The sequence below is a fragment of the Atractosteus spatula genome, chromosome 5 (assembly GCF_055471065.1).
Source record: "Atractosteus spatula isolate fAtrSpa1 chromosome 5, fAtrSpa1.hap1, whole genome shotgun sequence".
NCBI lineage: Eukaryota > Metazoa > Chordata > Actinopteri > Semionotiformes > Lepisosteidae > Atractosteus > Atractosteus spatula.
In genome coordinates, this window is record NC_142710.1 from 10,585,628 (window position 1) to 10,597,719 (window position 12,092).

Here is a 12,092-nt window from a genome sequence, read left to right on the forward strand (position 1 = left end):
GCTGTCCTGTTACAATAGGAGCTACAGTCCCAGTACAGTACAACAGTCTGTTACAATAGGAGCTACAGTCCCAGTACAGTAGACCAGTCTGTTACAATAGGAGCTACAGTCCCAGTACAGTACAGCTGTCCTGTTACAATAGGAGCTACAGTCCCAGTACAGTACAATAGTCCTGTTACAATAGGAGCTACAGTCCCAGTACAGTAGAACAGTCTGTTACAATAGGAGCTACAGTCCCAGTACAGTAGAACAGTCCTGTTACAATAGGAGCTACAGTCCCAGTACAGTACAACAGCCCTGTTACAATAGGAGCTGCAATCCCAGTACAGTAGAACAGTCCTGTTACAATAGGAGCTACAGTCCCAGTACAGTAGACCAGTCTGTTACAATAGGAGCTACAGTCCCAGTACAGTACAACAGTCCTGTTACAATAGGAGCTACAGTCCCAGTACAGTACAACAGTCTGTTACAATAGGAGCTACAGTCCCAGTACAGTAGACCAGTCCTGTTACAATAGGAGCTACAGTCCCAGTCCAGTACAACAGTCTGTTACAATAGGAGCTACAGTCCCAGTCCAGTACAACAGTCCTGTTACAATAGGAGCTACAGTCCCAGTACAGTACAACAGTCTGTTACAATAGGAGCTACAGTCCCAGTACAGTAGACCAGTCCTGTTACAATAGGAGCTACAGTCCCAGTACAGTACAACAGTCTGTTACAATAGGAGCTACAGTCCCAGTACAGTAGAACAGTCTGTTACAATAGGAGCTACAGTCCCAGTACAGTAGAACAGTCCTGTTACAATAGGAGCTACAGTCCCAGTACAGTAGACCAGTCTGTTACAATAGGAGCTAAAGTCCCAGTACAGTACAACAGTCTGTTACAATAGGAGCTACAGTCCCAGTGCAGTAGACCAGTCTGTTACAATAGGAGCTACAGTCCCAGTACAGTAGAACAGTCCTGTTACAATAGGAGCTACAGTCCCAGTGCAGTAGACCAGTCTGTTACAATAGGAGCTACAGTCCCAGTACAGTACAACAGTCCTGTTACAATAGGAGCTAAAGTCCCAGTACAGTACAACAGTCTGTTACAATAGGAGCTACAGTCCCAGTACAGTACAACAGTCAGTTACAATAGGAGCTACAGTCCCAGTACAGTAGACCAGTCCTGTTACAATAGGAGCTACAGTCCCAGTACAGTAGAACAGTCTGTTACAATAGGAGCTACAGTCCCAGTACAGTAGACCAGTCTGTTACAATAGGAGCTACAGTCCCAGTGCAGTAGACCAGTCTGTTACAATAGGAGCTACAGTCCCAGTACAGTACAACAGTCCTGTTACAATAGGAGCTAAAGTCCCAGTACAGTACAACAGTCTGTTACAATAGGAGCTACAGTCCCAGTACAGTACAACAGCCCTGTTACAATAGGAGCTACAGTCCCAGTGCAGTAGACCAGTCTGTTACAATAGGAGCTACAGTCCCAGTACAGTAGAACAGTCCTGTTACAATAGGAGCTACAGTCCCAGTACAGTAGACCAGTCCTGTTACAATAGGAGCTACAGTCCCAGTACAGTAGACCAGTCTGTTACAATAGGAGCTACAGTCCCAGTACAGTACAACAGTCTGTTACAATAGGAGCTACAGTCCCAGTACAGTAGACCAGTCTGTTACAATAGGAGCTACAGTCCCAGTGCAGTAGACCAGTCTGTTCCAATAGGAGCTACAGTCCCAGTACAGTACAACAGTCCTGTTACAATAGGAGCTACAGTCCCAGTACAGTAGACCAGTCTGTTACAATAGGAGCTAAAGTCCCAGTACAGTACAACAGTCTGTTACAATAGGAGCTACAGTCCCAGTGCAGTAGACCAGTCTGTTACAATAGGAGCTACAGTCCCAGTACAGTAGAACAGTCCTGTTACAATAGGAGCTAGAGTCCCAGTACAGTAGAACAGTCCTGTTACAATAGGAGCTACAGTCCCAGTACAGTAGACCAGTCTGTTACAATAGGAGCTACAGTCCCAGTGCAGTAGACCAGTCTGTTACAATAGGAGCTACAGTCCCAGTACAGTAGACCAGTCTGTTACAATAGGAGCTACAGTCCCAGTACACTACAACAGTCTGTTACAATAGGAGCTACAGTCCCAGTACAGTAGAACAGTCCAGTTACAATAGGAGCTACAATCCCAGTACAGTACAACAGTCCTGTTACAATAGGAGCTACAGTCCCAGTGCAGTAGAACAGTCCTGTTACAATAGGAGCTACAGTCCCAGTACAGTAGACCAGTCTGTTACAATAGGAGCTACAGTCCCAGTACAGTAGAACAGTCTGTTACAATAGGAGCTACAGTCCCAGTGCAGTACAACAGTCTTGTTACAATAGGAGCTACAGTCCCAGTGCAGTAGACCAGTCTGTTACAATAGGAGCTACAGTCCCAGTACAGTAGAACAGTCTGTTACAATAGGAGCTACAGTCCCAGTGCAGTACAACAGTCTGTTACAATAGGAGCTACAGTCCCAGTGCAGTACAACAGTCCTGTTACAATAGGAGCTACAGTCCCAGTACAGTACAACAGTCCTGTTACAATAGGAGCTACAGTCCCAGTACAGTAGAACAGTCTGTTACAATAGGAGCTACAGTCCCAGTACAGTACAACAGTCCTGTTACAATAGGAGCTACAGTCCCAGTACAGTACAACAGTCTGTTACAATAGGAGCTAAAGTCCCAGTACAGTAGACCAGTCCTGTTACAATAGGAGCTACAGTCCCAGTACAGTAGACCAGTCTGTTACAATAGGAGCTACAGTCCCAGTACAGCAGACCAGTCCTGTTACAATAGGAGCTACAGTCCCAGTACAGCAGACCAGTCCTGTTACAATAGGAGCTACAGTCCCAGTACAGGAGAACAGTCTGTTAAAATAGGAGCTACAGTCCCAGTACAGTACAACAGTCCAGTTACAATAGGAGCTACAGTCCCAGTACAGTAGAACAGTCTGTTACAATAGGAGCTACAGTCCCAGTACAGTAGAACAGTCTCTTACAATAGGAGCTACAGTCCCAGTACAGTAGAACAGTCTGTTACAATAGGAGCTACAGTCCCAGTACAGTAAAACAGTCCAGTTACAATAGGAGCTACAGTCCCAGTACAGTAGAACAGTCTGTTACAATAGGAGCTACAGTCCCAGTGCAGTAGACCAGTCTGTTACAATAGGAGCTACAGTCCCAGTACAGTACAACAGTCTGTTACAATAGGAGCTACAGTCCCAGTGCAGTACAACAGTCTGTTACAATAGGAGCTACAGTCCCAGTACAGTAGACCAGTCTGTTACAATAGGAGCTACAGTCCCAGTACAGTAAAACAGTCCAGTTACAATAGGAGCTACAGTCCCAGTACAGTAGAACAGTCTGTTACAATAGGAGCTACAGTCCCAGTGCAGTAGACCAGTCTGTTACAATAGGAGCTACAGTCCCAGTACAGTACAACAGTCCAGTTACAATAGGAGCTACAGTCCCAGTACAGTAGACCAGTCTGTTACAATAGGAGCTACAGTCCCAGTACAGTAGACCAGTCTGTTACAATAGGAGCTACAGTCCCAGTACAGTACAACAGTCCAGTTACAATAGGAGCTACAGTCCCAGTACAGTACAACAGTCCTGTTACAATAGGAGCTACAGTCCCAGTACAGTAGAACAGTCTGTTACAATAGGAGCTACAGTCCCAGTACAGTAGACCAGTCTGTTACAATAGGAGCTACAGTCCCAGTACAGTACAACAGTCCAGTTACAATAGGAGCTACAGTCCCAGTACAGTACAACAGTCCTGTTACAATAGGAGCTACAGTCCCAGTCCAGTACAACAGTCCTGTTACAATAGGAGCTACAGTCCCAGTACAGTACAACAGTCTGTTACAATAGGAGCTACAGTCCCAGTACAGTAGACCAGTCCTGTTACAATAGGAGCTACAGTCCCAGTACAGTACAACAGTCTGTTACAATAGGAGCTACAGTCCCAGTACAGTAGAACAGTCTGTTACAATAGGAGCTACAGTCCCAGTACACTACAACAGTCCCATTACAATAGGAGCTACAGTCCCAGTACAGCACAAACTCTAGTTACAACCATATTATTAAAACCACATTACAAGCCATTACATGATATGCAAACTCTGAGAAAGTGAAAGCTGTCACCTGAAAAATAATAGACCAATAAAAGTAAATTAAAAAATAAATTAATCACCATTACAGGAAACTGGGGCCTTTATTCAGATGAAGAGGACACCTCCCCAGTCTCTGTCCCGTAACACTGAATGGGGAATACTGAGGGGAAAAGGGGGAGGAGTCCGTCGCCGCACTGCCCAATCACTGCAGACATGAAGCACGAGAATGTAGAATTTATAATTAGTAGAATGGTTCTGAGCCATCCTATTGGCGGCCAGGAAAAACGGGGTGTGGCTTATCCACAGGCACATGGGTGTGCAGTGCGGGGCTATTGGCTGGCGGGGCGAGGGGGCGGGGGGTGTCTGGTGAGGTAATCCCGCAGTCGGGAGGGGTAGTCTGTCATCACTCCTGTTGCTCCGAGAGAGAAGGCTCTCTGGAAGTCACTGTCCTCATTGCACACGAAGAGATGGACCTGGGAGAGAGAGAGAGGTTGATAAACATACAGAAGAGAGTATTCAAGTATTGGCTACACCTAAAATACAGCGACCAAAATTCCTACCACCACAGAGCCCTGCTGAGCCAAGAGCTGAGCCCAAAACACAGCCCCCTGAGCCAGCTGGTCCTGAGGCTCACCGACCTGAGCCACACCGACACTAACCAGCCTCAGGACAACACTGCAACAACACAAGACACACAACACTGCCTCACACACGGACACACGAGCTGAGCCCAAAACAGAGCCCCCTGAGCCAGCTGGTCCTGAGGCTCACTGACCTGAGCCATACCGACACTAACCAGCCTCAGGATAGCACTGCTAGTGCACCACAACCCAGACTCCACCACATCACAGCACAACACACACAACACACAACCAGCCTCAGGACAACACTGCTAGAGCACCACAACCCAGACTCCACCACATCACAGCACAACACACACAACACACAACCAGCCTCAGGACAACACTGCTAGAGCACCACAACCCAGACTCCACCACATCACAGCACAACACAAACACACAACCAGCCTCAGGACAGCACTGCTAGAGCACCACAACCCAGACTCCACCACATCACAGCACAACACACACAACACACAACCAGCCTCAGGACAGCACTGCTAGAGCACCACAACCCAGACTCCACTACATCACAGCACAACACACACAACACACAACCAGCCTCAGGACAGCACTGCTAGAGCACCACAACCCAGACTCCACCACATCACAGCACAACACACACAACACACAACCAGCCTCAGGACAGTACTGCTAGAGCACCACAACCCAGACTCCACCACATCACAGCACAACACACACAACACACAACCAGCCTCAGGACAGCACTGCTAGAGCACCACAACCCAGACTCCACCACATCACAGCACAACACACACAACACACAACCAGCCTCAGGACAGCACTGCTAGAGCACCACAACCCAGACTCCACCACATCACAGCACAACACACACAACCAGCCTCAGGACAGTACTGCTAGAGCACCACAACCCAGACTCCACCACATCACAGCACAACACACACAACACACAACCAGCCTCAGGACAGCACTGCTAGAGCACCACAACCCAGACTCCACCACATCACAGCACAACACACACAACACACAACCAGCCTCAGGACAGCACTGCTAGAGCACCACAACCCAGACTCCACCACATCACAGCACAACACACACAACACACAACCAGCCTCAGGACAGCACTGCTAGAGCACCGCAACCCAGACTCCACCACATCACAGCACAACACACACAACACACAACCAGCCTCAGGACAGCACTGCTAGAGCACCACAACCCAGACTCCACCACATCACAGCACAACACACACAACACACAACCAGCCTCAGGACAGCACTGCTAGAGCACCACAACCCAGACTCCACCACATCACAGCACAACACACACAACACACAACCAGCCTCAGGACAGCACTGCTAGAGCACCACAACCCAGACTCCACCACATCACAGCACAACACACACAACCAGCCTCAGGACAGTACTGCTAGAGCACCACAACCCAGACTCCACCACATCACAGCACAACACACACAACACACAACCAGCCTCAGGACAGCACTGCTAGAGCACCACAACCCAGACTCCACCACATCACAGCACAACACACACAACACACAACCAGCCTCAGGACAGCACTGCTAGAGCACCACAACCCAGACTCCACCACATCACAGCACAACACACACAACACACAACCAGCCTCAGGACAGCACTGCTAGAGCACCACAACCCAGACTCCACCACATCACAGCACAACACACACAACACACAACCAGCCTCAGGACAGCACTGCTAGAGCACCACAACCCAGAATCCACCACATCACAGCACAACACACACAACACACAACCAGCCTCAGGACAGCACTGCTAGAGCACCACAACTCAGACTCAAGCACATCACAGCACAACACACAACCAGCCTCAGGACAGCACTGCTAGAGCACCACAACCCAGACTCCACCACATCACAGCACAACACACACAACACACAACCAGCCTCAGGACAGCACTGCTAGAGCACCACAACCCAGACTCCACCACATCACAGCACAACACACACAACACACAACCAGCCTCAGGACAGCACTGCTAGAGCACCACAACCCAGACTCCACCACATCACAGCACAACACACACAACACACAACCAGCCTCAGGACAGCACTGCTAGAGCACCACAACCCAGACTCCACCACATCACAGCACAACACACAACCAGCCTCAGGACAGCACTGCTAGAGCACCACAACCCAGACTCAACCACATCACAGCACAGATCAAACAGCAATATCTCACACACTGGGACACACACACACAAACACAACACAAACTGGAATGCTACAGAACCCTAAACAGACAATACACACTAGCTGAATATTTGACTAAGATAAGAAACAACAAACAGAAACAGACCCTGACGAAGTACAGGCTCAGTGACCACAGCCTGGACACACACACTGGACACAGGCAGACCTGGCTGTCCAGAGAGGACAGGCTCAGTGACCACAGCCTGGACACACACACTGGACACAGGCAGACCTGGCTGTCCAGAGAGGACAGGCTCAGTGACCACAGCCCGGACACACACAATGGACACAGGCAGACCTGGCTGTCCAGAGAGGACAGGCTCAGTGACCACAGCCTGGACACACACACTGGACACAGGCAGACCTGGCTGCCCAGAGAGGACAGGCTCAGTGACCACAGCCTGGACACACACACTGGACACAGGCAGACCTGGCTGTCCAGAGAGGACAGGCTCAGTGACCACAGCCCGGACATTCACACTGGACACAGGCAGACCTGGCTGCCCAGAGAGGACAGGCTCAGTGACCACAGCCTGGACACACACACTGGACACAGGCAGACCTGGCTGTCCAGAGAGGACAGGCTCAGTGACCACAGCCTGGACACACACACTGGACACAGGCAGACCTGGCTGTCCAGAGAGGACAGGCTGTGCTCCCACTGCCAGCAGGGAGAAATAGAGACAGAAGTGCACTTCCTACTGCACTGTGACAGATACTCTGGGATTAGAGAAACAGTCTTCCCGAAATTCAGAAATCTAGTCCCAGAGTTCACACACCTGCCAGAATCACAACGGGTCCCAATCCTACTGGGAGATGGAGGAGGGAACTCAGTTGATCTGGCAGCCCAGTATGTGATCTCCTGTCCCAGCCTGAGGAACAGTGAGTCTGTCTCCCAATAATGCTCCAGCCGCCTACAGTATATGTCAATATTTTATAACATGTCTGTGTTGTAAATGTCTGTAACATGTCTGTAGATTTTATTTTACTTTTATTTTTTGTTTTGTTCCATGTTAATTTTATTATTTTTATCTGCTTTGGCAACACTGATTGTACCCATCGGTCATGCTAATAAAGCACCTTGAATTGAATTGAATTGAACTGAATTAAGAGAGGAGAGAGGGGTTCATACAGACACACTGACTGGACACTCCAGTACATTAACACTGCACTGAGAGAGAGAGGGGTTAATACAGACACACTGACTGGACACTCCAGTACATTAACACTGCACTGAGAGAGAGAGGGGTTAATACAGACACACTGACTGGACACTCCAGTACATTAACACTGCACTGAGAGAGAGAGAGAGAGGGGTTAATACAGACACACTGACTGGACACTCCAGTACATTAACACTGCACTGAGAGAGAGAGGGGTTAATACACACACACTGACTGGACACTCCAGTACATTAACACTGCACTGAGAGAGAGAGGGGTTAATACAGACACACTGACTGGACACTCCAGTACATTAACACTGCACTGAGAGAGAGGGGGGTTAATACAGACACACTGACTGGACACTCCAGTACATTAACACTGCACTGAGAGAGAGAGAGGGGTTAATACAGACACACTGACTGGACACTCCAGTACATTAACACTGCACTGAGAGAGAGAGAGGGGTTAATACACACACACTGAGAGAGGTTGAGAGAGGGTGATGAAGGTTTCGTACCTGGATGCCTCGTGCTGCCAGGTGTTTAAAAAGCTGTTTCTGCATTAAGACTCTGAAACGTAAAGATCGACAGTGATTGAAGGATCTGTCGTTAGTCATCATCATCATATTCGTCACCATCACTGTCAGCACCATCAACTTCATCATCGTCATCAAATTCATCACTGCCTTCACCATCATCATCATCGTCATCACCACCATCATCATCACCGTCACTGTCCTCACCATCATGCTCATCTTCATCACTGTCTTCACCATCATCATTACCGTCACTGTCTTCACCATCATCCTCATCATCGCCATCATCCTCATTGTCATGATCGTCATCGTCATCCTCATCATCACCATAATCATCTTCATCACCGTCATCGTCATCATCATCTTCATCGCTGTCATCACCATCATCATCCTCATCTTCATCACCATCATCCTCTTAATGATCATCGTCATCACTGTCATCACCATCCTCTTCCTCACTGTCTTCACCATCATCTTCATCACCATCATCATCACCATTACTGTCATCACCATCATCCTCATCATCGCCATTATCCTCTTCATCACCATCATTGTTGTTATCATCACCGTCACTGTCATCACCATCATTCTCATCTTCATCACTGTCTTTACCATCATCATCACTGTCTTCACCATCATCCTCATCATCTCCATCATCCTCATCGTCATGATCGTCATCGCCATCCTCATCATCACCATAATCATCATCATCTTCATCACCGTCATCGTCATCATCTTCATCGCTGTCATCACCATCATCATTATCATCACCATCATCATCATCATCACCGTCATCGTCATCATCATCTTCATCGCTGTCATCACCATCATCATCATTCTCATCATCACCGTCACTGTCATCACCATGATCCTCATCATCATCTTCATCACCCTCATTACCATCATCGTCGTTATCATCACCATCAGCATCATCGTCACTGTCATCGCAACTGTCCTCATGATCACCTTCATTGTCTTTATCATCATCGTCATCATCACCACTATCACTATCATCATCATCGTCGCTCCCTGCCTCGGCAGTGAAGACTCACTCACTTGTCCAGCAGGGAGACGACGATTCTGCTGCGCAGGATCGGAGACTCCGGGATGAAGGTCCTGTCGGAGAGGGGGACAGAGAGGGACAGAGAGAGGAAGAGAGAGACTGAGTCCTCAGTCCTCAGAGAGGGAGAGGAGGCAGGAGGAAGGAGGTCGACACTCACCGGTTGATGATGCTGGGAATGTAGCCCTGCAGGAAGCTCTCGCCCACAGAGACAAAGGGCAGCAGACCAGAGTAGTAGAGCAGGAGGAGCTGGACCACACGGGGCACCGTGAAGGCAAAGGGCATGGAGGGGTTCTACAGAGAGCAGAGAGATGAACACAGACCCTAATACAGACCCCAGAGACACTCCTCACACAGAGAGATGAATACAGACCCTAATACAGACCCCAGAGACACTCCTCACACAGAGAGATGAACACAGACCCTAATACAGACCCCAGAGACACTCCTCACACAGAGAGATGAATACAGACCCTAATACAGACCCCAGAGACACTCCTCACACAGAGAGATGAACACAGACCCCAGAGACACTCCTCACACAGAGAGATGAATACAGACCCTAATACAGACCCCAGAGACACTCCTCACACAGAGAGATGAACACAGACCCTAATACAGACCCCAGAGACACTCCTCACACAGAGAGATGAACACAGACCCTAATACAGACCCCAGAGACACTCCTCACACAGAGAGATGAACACAGACCCCAGAGACACTCCTCACACAGAGAGATGAACACAGACCCTAATACAGACCCCAGAGACACTCCTCACACAGAGAGATGAATACAGACCCTAATACAGACCCCAGAGACACTCCTCACACAGAGAGATGAACACAGACCCTAATACAGACCCCAGAGACACTCCTCACACAGGGAGATGAACACAGACCCTAATACAGACCCCAGAGACACTCCTCACACAGGGAGATCAATACAGACCCCAATACAGACCCCAGAGACACTCCTCACACAGAGAGATGAATACAGACCCCAGAGACACTCCACACACAGAGAGATCAATACAGACCCTCATACACACCCCAGAGACACTCCTCACACAGAGAGATGAACACAGACCCCAGAGACACTCCTCACACAGAGAGATGAATACAGACCCTAATACAGACCCCAGAGACACTCCTCACACAGAGAGATGAACACAGACCCCAGAGACACTCCTCAAACAGAGAGATCAATACAGACCCCAATACAGACCCCAGAGACACTCCTCACACAGAGAGATCAATACAGACCCCAATACAGACCCCAGAGACACTCCTCACACAGAGAGATGAATACAGACCCCAGAGACACTCCACACACAGAGAGATCAATACAGACCCTCATACACACCCCAGAGACACTCCTCACACAGAGAGATGAACACAGACCCCAGAGACACTCCTCACACAGAGAGATGAACACAGACCCTAATACAGACCCCAGAGACACTCCTGACACAGAGAGATGAACACAGACCCTAATACAGACCCCAGAGACACTCCTCACACAGAGAGATGAATACAGACCCTAATACAGACCCCAGAGACACTCCTCACACAGAGAGATGAATACAGACCCTAATACAGACCCCAGAGACACTCCTCACACAGAGAGATTAAGACAGATCCTAATACAGACCCCAGAGACACTCCTCACACAGAGAGATGAACACAGACCCCAGAGACACTCCTCACACAGAGAGATGAACACAGACCCTAATACAGACCCCAGAGACACTCCTCACACAGAGAGATGAACACAGACCCTAATACAGACCCCAGAGACACTCCTCACACAGAGAGATGAATACAGACCCTAATACAGACCCCAGAGACACTCCTCACACAGAGAGATGAATACAGACCCTAATACAGACCCCAGAGACACTCCTCACACAGAGAGATGAATACTGACCCTAATACAGACCCCAGAGACACTCCTCACACAGAGAGATGAACACAGACCCCAGAGACACTCCTCACACAGAGAGATGAATACAGACCCTAATACAGACCCCAGAGACACTCCTCACACAGAGAGATGAATACAGACCCTAATACAGACCCCAGAGACACTCCTCACACAGAGAGATGAATACAGACCCCAGAGACACTCCTCACACAGAGAGATCAATACAGACCCTTATACAGACCCCAGAGACACTCCTCACACAGAGAGATGAATACAGACCCTGATACAGACCCCAGAGACACTCCTCACACAGAGAGATGAACACAGACCCTAATACAGACCCCAGAGACACTCCTCACACAGAGAGATGAACACAGAGCCCAGAGACACTCCTCACACA

The 12,092-nt window shown here is 48.9% G+C and overlaps 1 protein-coding gene and 1 pseudogene across 1 annotated transcript in view; both read right to left on the reverse strand.

Moving 5' to 3' along the window:
• Window positions 1-4,238: 4,238 nt before the first annotated feature.
• Window positions 4,239-12,092, reverse strand: part of LOC148834056 (lysophospholipase D GDPD1-like) — a 28,527-nt gene continuing 20,673 nt past the window's right edge. The window contains exons 7-10 of the mRNA XM_088915326.1: window positions 9,929-10,062; window positions 9,765-9,824; window positions 8,691-8,742; window positions 4,239-4,626 (exon numbers count right to left, since the gene is read on the reverse strand). Of these exons, the coding sequence (XP_088771452.1) occupies window positions 4,483-4,626; window positions 8,691-8,742; window positions 9,765-9,824; window positions 9,929-10,062 (390 nt within the window). The 3' untranslated portion in view covers window positions 4,239-4,482. The remainder of the gene's footprint in view (window positions 4,627-8,690; window positions 8,743-9,764; window positions 9,825-9,928; window positions 10,063-12,092) is intronic.
• LOC148834057 (uncharacterized) lies at window positions 8,782-9,738 on the reverse strand (annotated as a pseudogene).